Source organism: Sturnira hondurensis, unplaced genomic scaffold, assembly GCF_014824575.4.
Source record: "Sturnira hondurensis isolate 20B ecotype Veracruz unplaced genomic scaffold, ASM1482457v3 Scaffold0019006, whole genome shotgun sequence".
NCBI lineage: Eukaryota > Metazoa > Chordata > Mammalia > Chiroptera > Phyllostomidae > Sturnira > Sturnira hondurensis.
The window spans coordinates 6,756,939-6,778,956 of NW_028091637.1; the positions used below are offsets into that span (position 1 = coordinate 6,756,939).

The 22,018-nt window shown below is 36.8% G+C and overlaps 1 protein-coding gene across 1 annotated transcript in view; it reads left to right on the plus strand.

Moving 5' to 3' along the window:
* The window catches only part of ZCWPW2 (zinc finger CW-type and PWWP domain containing 2), a 100,248-nt gene that overhangs the window by 679 nt on the left and 77,551 nt on the right, over positions 1-22,018 (plus strand). Inside the window, exon 2 of the mRNA XM_037070749.1 lies at positions 59-116. Coding sequence (XP_036926644.1) covers positions 59-116 — 58 coding nt within the window. The remainder of the gene's footprint in view (positions 1-58; positions 117-22,018) is intronic.

Genomic DNA, 22,018 nt, shown 5'->3' on the forward strand with positions numbered 1-22,018 from the left:
GGTTGGGAGTTGGGAGAAGGTGGGCGTGGCGTACTACGTGTCCCGTGAGTCTTCACAGCAGGACGGGGCGGGACCGCGGCGACGCGAAGAGTCGGAGGGGGTGCTGGTAGAATTGGGTAAGGGCGTAATTTGAAGACGTTCCGGTCGGCCTCTAGGCCTCTGTTGGTGTAGTCTAGTGCGTCCGTTTCATTGAGCATCAAGTTGAGGGGTCTGGAGCGCGTGTGCTACGTGTCGGTCTGCTCGGTGTCGCCTTTACTGTCTTACAGCGCGGTCGTCTCGCGGTTGCTGGGAAGAACTGGGAAACCTGTCACGGTGCGCGTGCGTAGGGTGCGGACGCACGAGGGGAGCCACATACCGCGACCCCTCTTCTGTTTTCCAGGAGGCTGATTCGAACCCTCGGGCGATCATTGCAGAATGTCCCGTAGATATTCCACACAAAACTCCTTAAAAAATGTGAAATTTATTGAATTTAGGGCACAGCTTGGGGGTTTGGTGATAGTACCAGCTGCTCTGGAATTGTTACCACCATTTTTTTTCTAATGACATCCCTGAGCTGTGGAGTTCGGAGTAGTTGCCTTTTTATCATATTTGGAAGTCGCAGCCAGACAATGACTTCGAGTTTTAGGGCTATTTCTGGTTAAAGGAGCAACCGAGAAAAAGGTGATTACAAGCAGTTTATACTCGTGAACCACCAACTGGCAACAGTTACTCTCCTGGCCACATCTTTGCCTAGTGGTTTTGTTAACTGAGGGCTTACATGTTGTTCTGTTGACAGGTGTTTTTGCATCGCCTTTTAATTCGTCAGCTCAAATGTCAACTCATCAAAGGATTGATTCGGCTCTAGGGTTTATTTTACATTGTCTTTTTATTATTGCTAAGCGTCCCTTTTTGTTTTAGATTTAAATAAAAATTTGCAGTTTTGATGAACAAAGAGCACTCCTTAAAGTTGTTGGTGTGTTTAAAATATTTAAACATCTATATTAATATAATCATTTAGAAAGGTTCATTGGCTTCAACTTACTGGGTTGGGGCAGGGAAGAGAGCAGTGTTTTCAATATTGTGGGCAAGAATCAATCCTGTTTATTTGCCTTGATAACACACTATAGAAAATAAATAAATAAAATAAATTTGAAAACAAACCTAGTTAATTCCTGAGGTTAAAACATAGCCAGTCACGGTAGTGGGAAAAAATTAAAAATGTACTACCAAGTGATGTGTTTTAGCTAGTAGAATATTGAAGAATGTTACCAAAATCAGTTGCCCCCCAAATCATCCAAAGTAAAATAATTTGGTATTTGATTCATAGATATCAAAAAGCTTTCTATTTCAAAAATTTCATAAGAATAATTTGAGACATTGTAAAACAGAAATTCCTTTTTTTCCCTTTGAGTAAAGGAGAAAATTATTTAGCTCAACATTTTAAAGTTTTTCCTATGAGTCTACTCCTCCACATATTTCTTATCCAGGTTGAGCTTTAGTGTAAGGGAACAGATTTAGTGACAGATAAAAAGCAGATTAAAAATACTACCAAAAATGGAAAACCTGGTATCTGCACATACATAGTCTGTCTTCCCTCTCTTCTCCCATACCTCATCACGCACACATGCACAAAGCACATACACACAAAGAGGGTTGTGAACTACTTTGTGATTTTTGTTAACACCATGTGCATCCAAGTCTGTATCTTGAAGCAGCAGTCTTCAAACTGGGCAATACACTCGCCAACCCTTTGTAGTGAAGGCACATGAAGGCTTCTCAAGGGACTATGCAAAGAATAGTTTAAGGGTATTAAGTTTCAGGTTGTCAACATGCATGTTTTCTTTGCTAAAATTGACCTGCCTTAGAGTATGTCTATATCAGATACCTTTCACCTTTGGTAATGGCACCTCTTCCACTCTATAATAAAGCAATACTTTTAATCTAACCTCAATCTTGTTTAGAAAGTGAACGATTCTAATAACTGGGTAGTTAATTCTTATGCCAGAATGGTAATTGCCAATGGCTTTTAATATTGCAGAAGAACTCAATTGAGTTGTCATCTGATCATTAAAAATCATTTTTTAAAAGATTTTATATATTTATCTTTAGAGAGGAAGGGAAGGAGAGAATTATCAATTTATGGTTGCCTCTCGTGAGTCCCCTGGTGGGAACTGGCCTGCAACCCAGGCATGTGCCCTGACTGGGAATCGAACCTCAATCGTGTGGTTTGCAGGCCTGAGCTCAATCCACTGAGCTGTACCAGCCAGGGCTAAAAGTCATTTTTGATGACATAGCCCCTGTGATTTTTGATACATTTTTAGTAGTTCAAAAACATCATTGGTATAACCAGAAAATTTCCTACTCCCAAATATTTAAAATGGAAGGATACCAAAAATAAGAATAGAATTAGCCTGAACTCTTTTTTTTCTAGCAATAATATTCATTGTGGATACATGACCTAAATGGTGATGGGAAGGGAGGAGGAAGACCCTGTCCATTTCTTTATGATATGCTTTTCTACAAAAGCTGGCTTTTAGTATTTCATAATGGTCATAATTTATGGGATGTGTGTTGTTTGATCAGTAGTGTTACAGTAATTCAATGATAACATAAGACTAAGGAAAATTTTCAGAATTTATGTTTTCAGAAGTTTAAAATATAGTTTTATTGCAGGAAAACATGATAGGATGATCAATTTAAGATATTTTCAGGCATAAGATATATTGGGAATAAACCTATGTGGGGGAAGTGAGATAAAAATATGAATTCAAGGAAAAAAGGAATTGATACTAAGTTCCTAACTAAAAGGAGAGCTTGTTCATGTGCTTTTCAAATGGATGCATGATAGTAGATAATCAAATTACTGTGGCATTTATATTCCATTTATAAAGGAGGTCTATACTACATCTAGCAGTTAGCCTTGTCCTGGACATACAATCTGTGCTCCATTATAACTTCTTGACTTGAAGTCATTTGTAGTCAGTCATGATTGTTTGCAGTATTACAATTGTATGCACAAGAACTAAATGCAGTGATTTTCTTTTGGAAACATTGGTGAAAAAATTAGTAGTCTTAGAAAGTCTTTGATGTGAGGAGTAGGGAGAAGAAATATGAGAACAGCTAACAGAGAACATAGGCTGGGGTTGGTAGATTGTATAGAAAAAGAAAGAAGATCCAATAGAGGGAATCTTATAGTTCTTATTTTATTTTATTTATTTATTAGAGAGAGGGGACAGGAGAGTTGGAGAGAAACATCAATGTATGGTTGCCTCTCATGTGTCCTCCACTGGGGACCTGGCCTGCAACCCAGGCATGTGCCCTGACTGGGAATTGAACCAGTGACCCTTTGCTTCACAGGCCCGTGCTCAATCCACTGAGCTACACCAGCCAGGGGGGAAACTTATAGTTCTTATGAAATGAAGTGGGAGCAACCCTCCTCTGGGAGTTGACAGTTATACTCTTGCTATTTGAGATATTAATTCATTAATTTATTCAACATTTAATAAATATTTAATAAAATAATTTAATAAATTAGCACCCACCATATATCAAACATTGTTTTAGACAGTGAGATGAGACAGGCAAAATGTCTTTTTAATGAATAAGGAAGTAAAATTTATTACAGAGAAATCAGTCACATAGTCAAAGACCTACGTGACATTTAAGAACGTGACCAGAAATTCCCTTCTATTATTTTTTTTGTGACAATGCGTTTAAAAGTAAACCTTTTTTTTCTATTTAAAAACCTCAACATTTCAGAGGAAAGACATTTTATAAACTACCAAATAAACAGTAACGAAAGGGTGACTTTAAACTTCAGTAAGATGTATAGAAAGACATTAAGCTAGATTTTTCAAGTAAAGCATGTAGCAAAGGAGAGGGAAAATTTCCAAACTTATTGCACAACTCATGATATAAAAATGAAATCATTGATTTTTAATAGTTACAAAGTTAAAAACATAATTTACTGGTGTAGACTGAAATGGTGAGTAGTCAATTGATTCTTTTTTTAAAAAATATTTTATTTATTTATCTATAGAGGGGAAGGGAAGGAGAGAGGGAGAGAAATATCAATGTATGGTTGCCTCTGCCAAGGACACACAATGTATCGTGTGTCCCCTGCCGGGAACTGGCCTGCAACCCAGGCATGTGCCCTGACTGGGAATCGAACTGCGATCCTCTGGTTCGCAGGCCTGCGCTCAACCCACTGGGCTACATCAGCCAGGGCAATTGATTCTTAAAAATACAAGAACAAAGGCATATTTTATCTTTTAATTCACAGAGAGTATTTTATTAACAGCTTTCTCCTGACAATCATTTTATGTTGATCTCTTTTGTCTTCAATAACCCCCTCCCTCTCTTTGCATAGTGAATCTCTTCACCTGGTTTTATGGATTCTATCCCTTAACTATCTTTCTGTTTCTTTTTCATAGCCACTATGGTGTCAGTTTCTTATCTGTATTATTACAATAGTTTCCTCTAATTAGTTCCCCCCTCCTTTTGTTTTGTGGTCTCCAACTCACCCTTTATAGGGATATGTAAATAATCTTTTAAAAATACAAATCTTACCATTACATTTCTCCTCAGAAGCTCCTGAAATGACTCCTTAGCATGTTTCAAAAGACCATTCTTAATCTAGCCCAGCTGATTTTTTCCAGCAGCTCCTATGAACACTGCTAACTTGGGCATTGAAATTGGTTATCTTTACTCATTTATAAAGTTTTCATTCAGTGTACTCTGGTTATGATTTTATACTTTGTACACTCTTAGATTATTATTGAATTTGTTTACATTTATGAAAAATTTCAGAGAATTGAAGAACCCCAGAAAAATTTTCCAACGTTTGTGTTAAGAACTGTGGCTCAAGCTGTGGCTCATGTAACTCAGTGGATCGAGTGCTGGGTGCAAACCAAAGGGTCGGCAGTTTGATTGCCAGTTGGGGCACATGCCTGGGTCGCAGGCCAGGTCCCCACTGGGGGCCACATGAGAGTCAACCACACACTGATGTTTCTCTTCCTCTCTTTCTCCCTACATTCCCCTCTCTCTAAAAATAAATAAAATCTTTAAAAAAGTAAAGAGTTGTGGCTCTAATTCACATTAGGACAAATGTGATGTCATTTGTCCTAAAATGACATCACATTTAGACTAGGATTCTATATCTCCAGAATATACTGAGCCATAATTTTTTTACATTATTTAGTCATAATTTTTTTTGAATATGTGCTGGAAAGGTATCACTATTTTGACACCTAGTTTTTCCTAGTACAAATCAAAGTTGCATGTTCCCTTTTGCCTGAAATACAAAGCTTTTCCTCTAATGGTCATCTTAAACTAGCATGAAAATTCTAAGTTCTAAACCTTCGTAGTGAATTGCATTGCTACCTATATATCATGGGCAGAAATCTTAAGAGAAGTTCTTATTCCATCCTACCAATCCTTTTCCTAGAGTAATCCAAATTTTGTATTTTAAGAGGTGTTTTTTTAATTATTTCCTTGATAAAACTGTTTGACAAATTTACCTGAGATGAATTAACATGTTGCAAATACCTGTGTTAGAGAACAAAGAAGTTTAAAGATCAGAGATAAGGCAGAACTGTAAACACTTGGAAACACTTAACTGTACATTGAGAAAATCATTGATATGTTGAGCATTTTGAGCATAGTAACTGAGTTGATCTCTCAAAACAAAATTTTACAAGTCAGATTAATCTTTTATTTTTTTTTTTACTTTTTATTTTTAATACAATTCAGATGAAAATGGAAATGAAGTGACCAGAGCTACATAAATTCTGTGTTTTAACTTGGGAATTTACTAGCAACAGAAATATTTAAATTATCAATAATATTTACATTCACGAAAAATGTAATTATTTTTGACATTATTTCAGTCACTAAGTTTGAACATTTATTTTTTTGTTTAATAGTTTTTAAGTGGTATAAAATATAAAAACTCTCAGAGGATGAAAAGATTTTTGTCTGTGCAACAAGACAGAGGACAGCTGTGGTTTTGCAGACAGAGCAGACTTACTTTAAAAATATGCATGTAGGTATCTTTGGTTTAGGGGCAAAATAATGACTTGGGTTAAGGATAAGACCTAGGGAAAAATTTTGTGTATCTCAGTATCAAGCAAATTACCAAATTACTCCATAAGTCTTGTTTTCTAAAAATAAAGCAACAACAAAAATTTTTGAAATTTTATAAATGACTTTAATCTTTACAAAAACTGTGAGACAGGTTTACTCACTTTTTTTTAAGATGAGAAATACTATAGAGCAATAAAGAATTGTCATCTATAAGCGGTAGCACATTATATGATGTGTTTATGAAATGTTCCTTGATTGGAGTTAGAGAAGATATTCTTTTCAATCCACAACCTAGATTATGTCAGGCCCAAGTCTCCTTTTTGTTGAAAAAATAATAAAAATGTTAAATAATTGATTTTAATGTGAAATTTTAATCAAGAATAATTTTTGAACCTTCTAAAGATGTTTTAATAAAAATTGTTAGAAAAAATAGAGATAGTTGATATTCATTTTATTGTTTCACACACTATAGGATTAAAACCAAATACAGTAATGTGACATTAAATGTACACAGACTACTAAAAACAAAGATTGTTACTGAAAAAAAAATTAACTGTGCTGATTACAAGATATCTATGGAAAAGAGCAAAGGATGAAAAAATATTGATCATGAAAAAAACTAAAGGAAGAAGTAGCCTGGTATTTTGATATGAGGCAGAGCACACTTTCAGGAAAAAGTGTTACTTCATCAGAAGATAACGATATGCATAGGATAAAACAGCTTCAGTACATATGAAGCAAAACTAGACAGAACTAAAAGACAAACCCACAACACTGGAAGATTTTAACATACTGATAAAAAAAGAAAAATAAGGAAATAAGTGATTAGGATTAAAATTATTGACCACACATTATAATGGCTATTATCAAAAGCAAAAACATCCTGGCCAGGTGGCTCATTTTGTTAGAACTTTGTCCTGTACACCAAAAGGTTGCAGGTTAGGTCACTGCTCAGGGCACATACCTAGGTTGCAGGTTTGATTCCTGGCCAGGGCATGTATGGGAGGCAAACTATTGATGTTTCTCTGTGTGTATGTATGTGTGTCTGTCTGTCTGTCACACACACACACACACACACACACACTTTTTCTCTTTTTCTCTCTCTCTGTCACCTCTCCATTTCCATCTCCCCCAAACTCGTCTCCCTCTCTCTCTTTTCTCCCTTTCTCTAAAATCAATACACATACATATGTCCTCAGGTGAGGATTAAACAATGGAAAATATCTTAAAATTAGTATGGAATCCAAGGAACCTTAAATAGCTATAGTAACCTTGAAAAAGAAGAACAAAACTGGAATAAAACTGGAGACTACATTTTATGACTTCAAAACATATTACAAAGCTACAGAATCAGAACAGTTTTGTGCTGACAAATAGAAATACATATAGATCAATGCAGTAGAATAGAGAGCCCCAATAAACTCTCATATGGTCAAATAATTTTCAATACAGATGCCAAGACCATTCAATGGTGAAAGGGCAATCTTTTCAACGAATAGTGTTGGGAAAACTGAGTGTCAATGCAAAACAATGAAATTGGATCCTTACCTTACATGTGTATAGAAATTAGTCAAAATGAATCAAAGACCTAAATGTAACAGCTAAACGATAATCTTTATTGTTTAGAAAAATAGGAAGAAAGCTTCATGACACTGGATTTGGCAATGATATTTTAGATATGACACCAAAAGCATAGGCAACAAAAGAAAAATAGGTAGCCCTGGTTGGTGTGGCTCAGTGGATTGAGTGCTGGACTGTGAACCAAAGGGTTGCTGGTTTGATTCCCACTCAGGGTACATGCCTGGGTTGTGGGCCAAATCCCCAGTGGTGGGGAGGGGACACGTGAATGGCAACCATACATTGATGTTTCCCACCCTTTTCTCCCTCCCTTCTCCTCTCCCTAAAAATTAATAAAAATCTTAAAAAATATAAAAATATGTAATTCACTGTCTCTGAACCAGTTACTAATAAAATACAAAAAATCACCTAGTGATTCCAATATTGAAAAAATATTGTGGTCTTGGAATTTCACTAGAACTGAAATAATTGAGTAAATAAGGAATATAATTTCAGTTTCAAGACTAACATTATGCCAATGATAGTGTAGACATTTAATAACAGGAAATGTTTACAACATACTGTTTAAAAAGCAAATGGTCAATTTCTGTTTAATATTACAGACTTATTTATACTTTCTATTAAAACTACAGTTAAAAAGTAAAAAAGAAAATGTAAATACAGACATAACAGAAAAAGAAAGGGTTGGGGAATAATCAGTGAGCAAAGAATGTCAACAAATATTCTGCGAGAAACTGGGTGTGAACATGCTGTCAAATGAAATGGAGCCCAGGAGGCTTCAGTACAGAATATCCTGGAGAGATGTCCACATGGAGAGAAGACTCTTCCCAGAACAATCATGGTGAGGCTGTGAAGGCTCTAAATAAAATGTGGAAGATGAATACGAGATTTTAGGGGGTTCTTTTATGGAACAAATGTGCCTTGTCTTCCCTATCTCATCATTGCAAAAAGACAGGTAGTCCAGCGTTTCTTCCCAGGCGGAAAGAGGAAAGGACCCTCTTCAAAGAAATTAAAAAGAAAATAGGAGCTCTGGCTGGTGTGGCTTAGTGGATTGAACACAGGCCTGGGAACTAAAGGGTGGCTCATTTGATTCCTAGTCAGGGCACATGCCTGGATTGCAGGCCAGGTCCCCAGCAGGGGGTGCATGAGAGGCAAGCACACACTGATGTTTCCCTCCCTCCCTCCCTCCCTCCCTCCCTCCCTCCCTCCCTCCCTCCCCTCTCTCAAATAAATAAATAAATAAATAAATAAAATCTTTAAAATAAAAAAGAAAATAGGACAGACTTCCAGCAAAGATGGAGGCATAAGTAGACAAACTGTGCTTCCTCGCACACACAAGAAGTATGAGAATTAGCCTTAACACAAAATAAACCATGACTGCCAGAAAATTGAACTGTTTGGAAGTCCTACAACCAAGGATTTAAAGAAGAAATATTCATCCAAATGGGTAGGATGGGTAGAGATGGGGAGCCAAGGTAAAGGTGACATGGTGTGGCAATGGCTGGTAGAATGGCAGTCCTACATTCACATGTGGCAGATAAAAACTGGGACGGACACCTTGGGAGCAAGCCATCCCAGCCCTAGGCCAGACCACACAGCCCAGGGTTCCAGTGCCAGGAAAATAAAGCCTCATAGCTTGGGGCTATATATACCAGTGGGGATTGTGGTAGCAGAAGAAACTGCTGGTCTCTCAGGACAGTCTATTTAAAGGACCTGCTTGGCCCTAGAGTGTATGCAAACCCACCCACTCGGATTTAGCACCAGGGCATCAGCTAAGCAGGGTGCCAGTTACATTTGGGAAGTGACTGGAAATGGCATGGGAGCCAAGCAAGTGGCATTGATCTCTCCCTGACTTCCTCCGATACAGCGCCACAAAGTGGGGAAGCAGATTGTCTCACCTTGGCAAATATATAAGGCTCCACCCCTTAAAATATAACAGGTGTACCAAGACAGGGAGTCGAAGTAGCTCTACCTACAAACACAGGGAGATTGCCAGATTGAGGAGACAAAGAAGTAAGGCTCAAATGGAAGAACAGATCAAAGCTCCAGAGAAAGACTGAAGTGAGGTGGAGATAGCCAACCTAACAAATGCAGAGTTCAAAACACTCTTGATAAGATGCTTAGGGACTCCGAATGCATAAGGGAAAAAATGAACGCTACGTTAAGTGAAATAAACCAAAAGTGAAGGGGAGGAAGCTGGGGTTCAAATCAATGATTTAGAACTTCTGGAAGAGAGAAAGTCAACCAGTACAGAATGATGAAACAAGAATTCAAAAACAATGAGGAGAGAATAAGCAGACTCCAGGACATCTCCAAATGTACCAACACCCGAATCATAGAGATGCCAGGTGGAGAAGAGAAAGAACAAAAAACTGAAAACTTATTTGAAAAAAAAATAAGGAAAGAAAACCTCTCTAATTTGGTGAAGGATATAGACATATGAGTCCAGGAAGCACAAAGTCCTAAACCAGTTGACCCAAAGAGGGCAGCACCAAGATGCAACATAATTAAAATGCCAAAGGTTAAAGATAAAGACAATCTTAAAAGTGGCAAGGAAAAAGAAGAGAGTTATCTGCAAAGGAGTCCCCATAAGACTATCAGCTAATTTCTCAAAAGAAACGTTGCCGGCAAGAAGGGACTGGCAAGAAGTATCCAAAGTGCTGAAAAGCAAGAACCTACATGCAAGATTACTCTATCCAGCAAAGCTATCATTGAGAATGGAAGGACAGATAAAGTGCTTCCCAGATAAGGTCAAGTTAAAGGAGTTCATCACCATGCCATTATTACATGAAATGTTAAAGCGATTTATTTATGAAAAAGAATATCAAAACTATGAGCAGTAAAATAAAAGCAAACTCACAACTATCAACAGCTGAATCTAAAAACAAAATAACTAGAACAGGAACAGAATCATAGAAATGGAGGTCATGTGGAGGGCTATCAATGGGAAGGAGGAAGAGGGAGAATGGGGGAAAGGTACAGGGATTAGGAAGCATAATTAGTAGGTACAAAATAGGGGGATGTTAAGAGTAGTGTAGGAAATAGAGAAGCCAAAGAACTTCTGTACATGACCCATGGACATGAACTAGGGGGAAGGGGATTTTAGGAGGGCAGGGGATTAGGGGGTAGAGGGGAGCAAAGGGGGGGAAATTAGGACAACCGTAATAGCATAATCAATAAAATATGGTTTAAAAAAAGGACAACCTGGGTAATACCTTTAGTTTGTTTCTTTCCAGGGTAATAATTCCCATGATTCCTATTCTCAATGTGACATGTTTACTTTGCAAATTTAGATGTGGTATATTGAAGAAGTGTGCTTTCAGTTTTGTACTATGCAATTTAAAATTACTCCCATTTTCAAATTATTTGAAAATTCTTTAGTGAAAGGTTCTTTTTTTAATATTTGTGTAGTGATTCTTGAAACAATAATTATGCAGTTACTCAGTGGAACCCACGGTAAGAAATTCATCACTTTTTACTTATTAGAATTATGACACAGTTCTAAAATGAGGACTATAAATGACAATTGATAAATCATTTTGAATAACAAGTTGAAATTCTCCAATTAGATTGCCTTGTTCTATTTTTGTGTCTTGTGGTTTAAAGGAAGTGGTCAACTTAATTAAAGACTGTTCTTCCACAACATAGTGGAACTAGTTTTATGTTTAAGCAAATTACCATGTGACTTCCACACCAATACAGCTTAGATAAAGGTCAATTGAGAATGAGCACATGTAGAGAGAAATAACTAAGCCAGTCTGAAATTAATACTCTCCTTGTTCAACCTACAGATATAATTCTAATCCATTTATAACAATATTACTTTTGGTAGTCAGTGTGAAGAGCTTAATTGTAATTGTCTTTGATGGATCTGTTATTTTATTCTTACAAGTGTCAGTATACTGAATAAACTGGATACTCACAGTCATTTAATATAGACTTAAAGCATATAGACTGAGTAGTTAGTTTTTTTTTTAATGGATCTGCCTTTTTTTAAAAGATTTTTATTTACTTATCATTAGATGGGAAGGGAAGGAGAGAAGGAGAGAAACATCAATGTATGGTTGCTTCCCGTGAGTCCCCTGCTGGGAACTGGCCTGCAACCCAGGCATGTGCCCTGACTGGCAATTGAACCGCGATCATGTGGTTCACAGGCCTGTGCTCAATCCACTGAGCTACACCAGTCAGGGCCTGAGTAGTTAGTTTTAAAGTTGGCAATTAACACAATTATGAGATTTCTAACTATTAATATTTCCCTTGAAAAATTTTAAAGCAGAGGAATATAGTTGCTACAGCAGATATCAGCCTTTATATATGCCAGTAAACTGTTTCTTTTCATTCTACTTTGCTGATTTGGCGTGGAAATCATCAGTTATCTCCATTATTAAAACAAAAAAGGGAAAGAAAATATTATTAAGCATCTCAGAGCTTTATTAAGGTACACGTTATCCTGCAGGATCTGCATAAAACTGCTCCCTGAATGATAAAGATAAATTATGATTTTGCACAGACAGTAGGCTCTTAATAAATTTCTGTTGAATCATTAAGTATACTCTACCATTGATATATAGGCACTGTTAATTAGGTAAATGAATGAGCAGTCAATGGTAAATTTACATTATAGAGAAGATTAATGATAAATACATTTTAAGGTTTAGAAGCAAATTAAATAATTATTTGTTAAATTGCACACTTGAGAAAAATCACAAAGGAAAGATAAAATAATTAGCTTTCATTTTGCACTGGTTTCTGCATAGTTTAATTCTTTTATGTAACTGCAAACATAACTCACTTTATAGCAGTCTAGCAAAGAAGTTAAATGTTCATTACATGTCTTTAGTGTACCAGGCACTAAAATGGGTTCTTTTTGTATTCTGTATCATTTCATTGTTAAAACCATCCTATTAATGATTACTACCTTCAACATGTACACATGATAAAATAATATTCAGAATATTTAATTGGCTCGTCTTTACTTAAAAATCTCATAGGAAATGAAGCCAAAATTTAAGTCCAGAGCTACAGATATTCAACTGATACATCAATCCTCGTTGCTGCATACTTTGAGAATCTACACTGGCTAGGTCAGTCTAACTTGGAAGTTAATATTACTTCAGTTATTCCATAATATTATATATAGTCAGTGATTCTCTTTGGCAAGTTTTCTTTGGGAGCTAGACACACAGTGATTAACAAGGTGGATATTAACCTTTCCCTAAGTGGATTTTTCTTGTCTTGAAGCAGAATTCTTTAAATAAACTGTTATACAATGTGTTAAGTGGTATATAGAGGGAGTAGAGACTGCTGAGGCACATAGTAGGGGCATTGACTCCTACTTAACTATTTTTCAGACATTACCTTTCCTATCTGAAAGTCTCGGGTGTGCCTTATGTGCTTCTATAGCATTTTGTATTTGTCTCATAGTAGTACTTAACATTATTTGAAAGAAGGATCTTGTCTTTGCCTTAGCATTATGACTGGCTCATACCAGACTGCAAGACCTTTTTCAAAACAAAGAACAGAGAATCATGGTCTGAAACTGCAGCAAATAAGTGAGAGCGCAGTTTTAGATAAGTGTTTACATGTTGACATGTGAAGGGGTAGAGATTTTCTTGTAATGTAGGTTTGTCCTTTGAGAATGAGTAAGATGGTCTGAAATTTATAAAAGTTTCAAGCAATCACTGTAAGGATGCACGAGGAAAGAAATATGAGGGTGGGTGGCTGCTTTTGGAAGACTATTTTTGAAACAAAAGATGTTTAGTTTTACGAGTTCAAGTCGTAATGATGTAGAGAGGGTTGCTGTATTCGCAGTGCTAGGTTCTCCACTTCTCAATGTAGTGACATTAAATGATGAGAGGACTTTCAGAACTGTTTGCAGTTGCAAGAGACTCCTTCAGAAGACGTTTGCAGTGGCCGAGTATTACTTACGAAAAGAAAAGCTGCCAGCAGGATTTAAAGATATACACCTCCCCCCACAAACTGAAATTGTGCTAGATACACGGGCAGGACCCGGTCTGAACTCTGTATTGACACCAAAGAAAGTGAGAAGTTTATTTTTCAACAGGATAAAGAAGCATCTGGATCAGTAAACTGTGGGAAGGATGTCAACCTCATGTTTCGGATGCCCATGGTACCAAATCAGTATTTGTCCAGCTCAGTCTCCTGTTGCAGTTGCAAGTCCAGTGATGGCTCTGATACAGAGATAGCTTCTGGTTTCTTTAAGAACACCTGCCCGTTTCTTTTTACTCTCATGTTGGAAAAGGCAGAAAATATGTTGCAGGTTTGTCTTTAAAAGGCAATCTCATGGCAGAAAACATGTTGCAGGTTTATCTTTAAAGACAATCTGGGAAAGTCCTTTTAAACATTGCTGCAGCAATAAGAAAGCAGTGTCTGAGAAGCTGAGGGAGCAGGGGCTGGAGTCTAACCATTTCTACTGAGGAGTGGTGACTGATTTTGGAAAGACAGAAGTGGCTGTATTAGTTTGCCAAGGCTGCCATAACAAAGTAATGCAGACTAAGTGGTTCGAACTGCAGAAATTTATTTTCTCACAGTTCCAGAGGCTAGAAGTCAAATCAAGGTGTCCTCAGGGTTGGTTCCCTCTGAGATCCTTGGTGTAGGGGTCTTTTCCAGGCCTCTTGCCTTGGCTTATGAACAGTCTTCTTCCGTCCATGTGGTCACAGCATCTTCCCTCTGGAGGCTTCTGTATCCAAATTTCCTCTTTTGTCAAGGACACCAGTGAGACTAGATTAAAACCCACCCTAATGACTTCATTTTAATGTAATATAGTCATGTAATGTAATTACCTCTTTAAATACCCTATCCCCAAATACAGTTTAATTCTGAGATACTAGGGTTTAGGACTTCATGTAATTTTGGGGTGTGGGGATACAATTTAGCTCCTAACAGTGACTTTTTTATTTTTGACTTTTGCTTTCTGTCCAAAGGCAATTTCTAGAATCATTTTGAATTGGTTCTTTTTTTCTCCATTTCCACAAACTCTGAAGCTAGTACTGTATCTATAGCTTGTTAAAAGAGAAAAACAGTGTACATTAATATTTAAAATACTGAATATTTCATAGGAAGGCTGAATGCTGCTATAAAGTGTTCTTAAGTCTTTAAACCCTCTTCTAATGAATGAAATTAAGGGAATTTCAGAGGACAGAGATCAGATGAATTGTGTGATAAGCCCTATGTAGCTTTCTCCTTCTGGACTGAGAAGTAATGGTTGCAGCATTTTTCAGAGATGAATGGCTGTACTAGAGTTCCCTGATAATTATAAATCTGTAATAACTCAGTCACATAGCCTTGTCAGTGGAGTGTTTGTTAGTCATTCTGAGTTAAGGTTTTGCCACGGTTCTAATCATTCAAACCTTTGCTAATGAAAAATTAATCAGGACAGACTAAGCTTTCTAGTGTAAATACCTTGAAGGAGAAAGTAATTCCTAAATATACAAAGAGGTAACTTGACCGTCTGTGTTGGATTCTGTGTTAGCTCCCTCTGTGTTAATATTTGATAAGGTGTTTAATTTATATGAGACCTCTAAAGCAGAACCGAAGCTCCTCTTTGGGACAACTCTCATGTTTAAGATAAGGGATCCTGTATGAATGTACCAAAGTATTACCATACAGTAGCTACTGCACTCTATTAAAATGTTACACTATCTGAAAAATAAAATGTGTAAGTCATTAGGATGGTACAAAACAAAGGTTAATGCTTCATTGAGTACATTTCATAGAGGGTTTGCCACATATGTAAATAGTTGACTTTGTACTATATGACTGGTGATTTCACTGAAAACCTGCGCAATTCAGTTTTAGCTCTGAATTCAGTTGACCTTTGTGAAGTATTTACCTGTATAGAATAGGCATTTGGTTTGTTTGAACCTACTGGGATTTTTTTTTTCATTTCATATCTAAGAAAATTTTTCTAGAAGAAAAGATGTGGCCCTGGCTGGTGTAGCTCAGTGGATTGAGCGCGGGCCTGTGAACCACACGATCATGGTTCGATTCCCAGTCAGGGCACATGCCTGGGTTGCGGGCCAGTTTCCAGTAGGGGACTCACAAGAGGCAACCATACATTGATGTTTCACTCCTTCTCGCCTTCCTTTCCTCTCTAAAGATAAATAAATAAAATCTTAAAAAAAAAAGAAGAAAAGATGTGTATATTAATGGCGAGTGGTTTTGCTTTGAGTGGCTCTTCCAGTGAGACTTTTGAAACATTGAGATGTTAAATTATTAATGAATCCTGAATATGGAGCTCTTTCCGTTTATTAAAAGCCTCTCTCATTTTAGCCCAAACCAGTACTTTTATTGGCACTTTTCTGGAAGTTCAGGAATAAAACATCACCAGTTCAGACTTATTTATGATGAAGGAAGAGCATTTAATTGCCTACCTTATGTGACTCAGCGCTTGTTTCTAAAACTGGCTTTTAAAAATTTTTTTGTTTAGTATAAATAACAAGCAATGAACCATTTTAATGAGTATCCTATAATTTTATAGTTATTAGTCTAAAATTAAAATCCTATACTTCTTTCTTTAGGGAAGACCTACTTACCACATGCCACCATAATCACAAACTACATAGTGACTCGGGTGAGATCTTTCCAGAGATACTGATATAAGAATCTTAGCCATTATCATCTCTTTCGTGAGTCATATTAAAATTTTCTTTTGTACATTTTTGCCTAGGATGGGTAATAGAATATACTATATGGATCATCTCTGTGTGTACAGTCTGTATTAGACTCACTCATGGTCCTCTCCTCTGCCTTCTCCCCTCTCTCTAGTCAGGGTGTGTGTTACGTAGTCATACACTTCATATTAATACATTTGAAGTCATGAGTCTGTTTTATACTTTTTATGTTGTTGGGTACTGATAATCAGAATTTTACTAGGATATTAAATAGATTTAGTCTTGCTATGAAAATTTAAAAACAGTATAAACAGAAGAACAACCTTGAGGCCTCCCTGCTCTCCTGAAGCTCTTCTGCTGACCTCATGCACCTCATCCACTAGGCATCAGAATATTAATCCATATGTCTATATCTTGAACATATTTTATCCTTGTTTTTTTCTGCCTTTCAATTTATTTTATTTTTTAATTATACAGAACATTTAATCTCAACATCTTCAGGTTTATTTATCTTCCATGACTTTTGTATTTTATATACAAATGCACTTCTATTTCAGTGTTGTATGTTATTTTATATGTTTTTACATTAATGTATAGTCAGTCTCAAATTTATTTTTACAAATAGTGCTAGGATGAGACTCAACTTTATTTTTTGTTGTAAAAATCATGAATGAATGTTGAATTCCTCACATGCTTTTGGGGCAGCAAATATTGTATGGTCTTTCTTCTTTTATCTGTAACGTGGCATGTCATGCAAACAATGCAAGTGGCCAGCAACTCACCTGTCGGCCCTGCTGGAGCAGCATTTCTTAGAGAAGCTCGCAGACAGGGATCAGTAGCTCAGTAGGCGAGTCTCTGTTGATCCATTCCATTCTGAATCAGAACACAGAGATACGAAAAGGCCTTATGACAAACTTCATTATAGAAGGACCTTGACCATGAGCTATGGAGCTTTTAATGAATAATTAGAGAAACACCAGCTACTTCCCTAACATGATCCCAGAATACAATAGTAGCATGATGTGGAAGAACTTTGATTCTAGCACAGTTCTGAAAGCATGGCATTCAAGCTTGATGGGTAGTCCCAGCCCAACTGAAATCTAAGCCTTGTGGTTACAGCTAGCTCTAAGATTCTGCAAGTTACCATTAGGATTGCAATACCAGTAAGCCACATCAGTGTACACAATTGGGTTTGTGTATACTGCACCCTTGCTGGTATAACGTGGGCTAGAGGTAGCAGTGAGAGCTGATTGTTGACCAGAATTGATGGTCAGAGTCAGTTTCCATGGAGCTTTGCAGAACCTCACATTTTGGGAGGCTCTCTTGCAGGGGACCATTCTCGGACTCATAATTCTTACCTCTCATTGCCAATTTGGCCCTGATTAATTTTCTCTAACAGATCTGATTCACTTCACAGACTCATCTGCTTTAGCTAGGATTTTTTAAAATCTACTTTTCTAAGTGAGATTAACATAGTCTTTGTTTTCATATCCACTCCTTTTCTGGCCTTTTAAATTTCCTTTTGAGTTAAATACATACAGGGTATCCTCTAGTAACCTAAACATTTTTAAGTCCTACAGTTATATTTCTAATATGATTTCCTGAGTTTTCTCTTTCTAAAGAACCAGCTATTGGTTTACTCATTGTTATGTACCAAACATTTTTGTATACCCCTAAGTTCATATGTTGGATATATAGGTACATCTACATGTATATATCTGTTTATCTATCTATGAAGAGGGAGATTTATGTTAAGCAGTTGGCTCATATGATTGTGGAAGCTTGGTAAGTCCAAAATTTGATGGAGTAGGCCAGCGATTGGAGACTCAGGGAAAAGTGGATTTCAAGTCCAAAGGCAGTCAGCTGGCAAAATTCCGTCTTGCTTGGGGGAGGTCAGCCTTTGCTGAGGCCCACATTATGGAAAGTAATCTGCTTTACTCAAAGCCCATTGATTTAAATATTAATTTCATCCAAAGCATCCAGAATATTTGACCAAATAACTGGGCACTCTGGCCCAGCCAAGTTGACACATAAAATTAACCATCACACCCACCTAGTTCCTCCATTCCCCAATTCTCAGGTGACCCTGGGGATGGCAACTTGCATTCCTGGTGCACCTTGCTGGTAGAGGATTTGACCACACAGAGCAAAGAATACAATCTTTGCAAAGACTAAATTGCAGCACGATTGATCCCTCTCTACCTCTTGGTACTTCAGTGTGTACTTTCAAAAACAAAGAATTGTTTTTATTATTGTATAACCATAATGTAGTTGTCAAAATTAGCAACTTAATTGATAGTAACATAGTAATATCTTAAGTGTAAGGTACATACACATATTAAGTTACACACAATTTAACTAGTAGTATTTGATGAAATAACTTATCACATGGACACATTTTATGTATTTTTAAATTAATTTTTAGAGAGAGAAACATCAATTTGGTTTTTACTTATTCATTCATTCTTGTATGTGCCTTGACCGGGGATTGGACCCACAACCTTGGTGCATTGGATGACACTAACCAACCAAGCTACACAGCCAGGGCCAATGGGCACATTTTAAAGCCTCTTGTTACATATTGCAAAGTCTCTCTCCCAAAGTTTCTGCCAATTTGCCCTTATGTCAGTAGAATGTCAAAGAATGTCAAAGGATTCTTTATCATTTTAAAATTGTAAGTATATCATTTTAAACTTTGTTAGATTAAAATGCAACTTCTTCAGATTCATTCCCATGGAAGCCCTATTTCTTTTTGCTACTATAGACCTTACCTCTCTTATCTGCAGTCTTTTTCTCCTTTGTGGAAATATCCTAAGAATAAGTTTTAAAAATTCCCTCTCTGAGAGTACTGTGAAAACTTTCAAATTTGACTGCCCATAGTACAAAACCATTTTTATTCCTGTCACTGTTCTCTATTATATTTACTTATTTTTTTAAAACTTGTCATTAGAACTGCTCTGTGAAATAATAATGTTGCAAATAAAATTATGAGAGGTTAAATGACTTTCCCAAAATTATATAACCAGTAATTGGAAGGTTCTGGACTCTTCTTAGACTTTCTGATTTCAGAGCTGATAACGTCAAACTGGGCTGGTTAGGTGCGAAGGTCAGTGAAATAGTCTATTAACATTTGCCACAGGGGGTTTAAATCTGTTGTCTTTAATTGTTTTGAAGATTGTGATAAAAGCATCTTCCATCAGAGATGTTAGAAGATGTCAGACTGAAGGTTCCAGACGGGGATTGAAGGTGATGAAGAGTGCTAGATGTTAATGATGGGCAAGAAGTACACCTTTTAGTCTAACATGATTGCCTAGTTAAGGGAGAGTACATATAAACCAAGGACAGAAAGAAAAAAAACACTGAAAACCAACACATATTGCAAAGCAAATAATTTTTAGCAAGTCTTCAGAGCTGACAAGACCAAATAATAATGATTAAAGGATGGCTGGTGAAATTCAAACTCTGATACATGGCTAAAAATAAGGTGGAGAAGCTGGTAATCCAGCACCAGGTGTAGAGATGAAAAACAGCCAGAAAGGATCAGTCATGAAACATTAAAGAAGGACATTTTAGCCCTACTCTCCTTACTTTACAGATAAGAACACTGAGGCCTTCTGAAGATTACCGAGCTAGGAAGTTGCATAACCAAGATTAGAAACTACATTTTTTCATTCCACGTCTGGAACTTTTCCTACTGTCTGTTGAATATAATAAGAGTTTAGTACATGACATTAAAATTAACTTATTAATTACTTCAAGTTCTCTTTGAAAGTAGGCACTCTTAGAGTCATTGGTTACCAGTGAGATATTATCTAGAAAATAGAACTGATGGCAATTGAAATTATAAGGCTGAAATGCTCCAACTCTGAAGACAGTGATACAGATACTTGACTTTTTTCAAATTGAGAAGCATTGTATCATCAGGGATAGCCTGTGGTTAAAGTGGATTAATTCCTATAGCAACAATGCTGAGGAGCAAAAGAAGAATGACATTTATTTTTTGTTTGGAAGAACAATCATTTTTCTCATTCACATAAAAACAATGAAAACAATTTCTATTATAAGTAGCCATTTATCTTCATTCCTCTTCTGTATGTATTTATTCAGACTGTCTCATTAAATTCTGATATTGTTCCGAACTCCTTGGGTATGTTGTAATTTTACCATCTGGGTTGCATCAGTCGTAAAATGCATATGTATTGTAATAAAAATTGATGCTTCACAAGAATTCACATTGGCCATACTCCATCTTAAAGACCTTTGTTCTGTTGAGCAATGAAACTATGTAATACTTCAACTCAAGAAGAATTGATCTTATTTTCTATTTTTTTCAAGTCTGCTGTACCATTCTAAAATCACAATCATGATCTCACCTTTAACAGGAACATAAGCAACAAAACAAACAAACAAGCAAAGACACTGAAGTAGAGAACATGCTGACAGTGTCTCGAGGGGAGAGGTGAGGGAATTTCAGGGGGAAAGGGTAAGGGTTTACAGGAACAAGTGTAAAAGACACATGGACAAAAACTAAGGGGGGTAGAAATGGGAGGGTTGGGGGAGACTGGGAGGGTGGGCTGGGATGGGAGTAAAAGGCAGAAAACTGTACTTGAACAATTGAAATAAAAAATAAAAATAAAATCACAATCATGAAATAAAAAGAAATCTTTGGAGAATTTATATAAAATCTACATAGAATTTTTTTATTTAGCTCATGATTTTCACTTTAATGCCACAAATATCTATGATGATTATACTGTATTAAGTTGTTTAGAACTGTTTAGTAGAGTTGTGCAAACTTTGGTGGTTTCTTTACTAAATTCAATTTAGCCCTGGCTGATGTAGCTCAGTGGATTGAGCGCGGGCCTGTGAACCAGAGGATCGAGGTTCGATTCCCAGTCAGGGCACATGCCTGGGTTGCAGGCCAGTTCCCTGCAGGCCAACTCCCAGCAGGGGATGCTCAAAAGGCAACCATACATTGATGTTTCTCTCCCTCTCTCCTTCCCCTCTAAAGATAAATAAATAAATAATAAGAAAAAAAATTTCAATTTAACTACTAATGCATTGTAATACATTGTTACAGATAAAAAATTGCTCACTAATCCCTTTCCCAGCTGTTAGAATGTTTATCTAGTTCCAAATGCTTCACAGAAATATAGGCATAATAGAGCAAAATTAAGGAAGTGGTATGAAAAATCCCTGCATATAAAGCAGGTTTTAGGCTTTTTGGGGTCAACACACAGCACTTTTTCCATCACAACTTGTTCATCACTAGGGACACAAAAATAATGTTTCTTCCTTCAGATAGCTTACACTGTAGTAAGCAACATGCAAATCAGTTCCCTTGGACAGAAATACAGAGACTAGCTGAGTGATTCCTACACGTAAGGTGAATGAGAAAATACCTACATTGAAATGAGTGGGAAAAGCTGAGACACACTCATGCCATAATTCTGGCTCCCAAATCACCTAGCTCTGACAGCCAGTGGGGCTCAGTATTTGTGAGTGAAACAAAGACTTGGAATTGCATTAAACAAAGAGGTGGTTTAAAACAGAAGTGTGAGCACTTACTATGGCTATAACACTGGGCTCAACACAGAGGGAGTAGTTCATAACATACGGATACAAGTTTGCTCCTTGGAAGAGGCTTGACTGAAGACTTCTAGCGTGCCCAAGCAGCAGACTTGAATTAGCTTGCATATAGAAGTTGACTGGGCTCCTCCAGAGGCTGAAAGGGCTTGTGGATT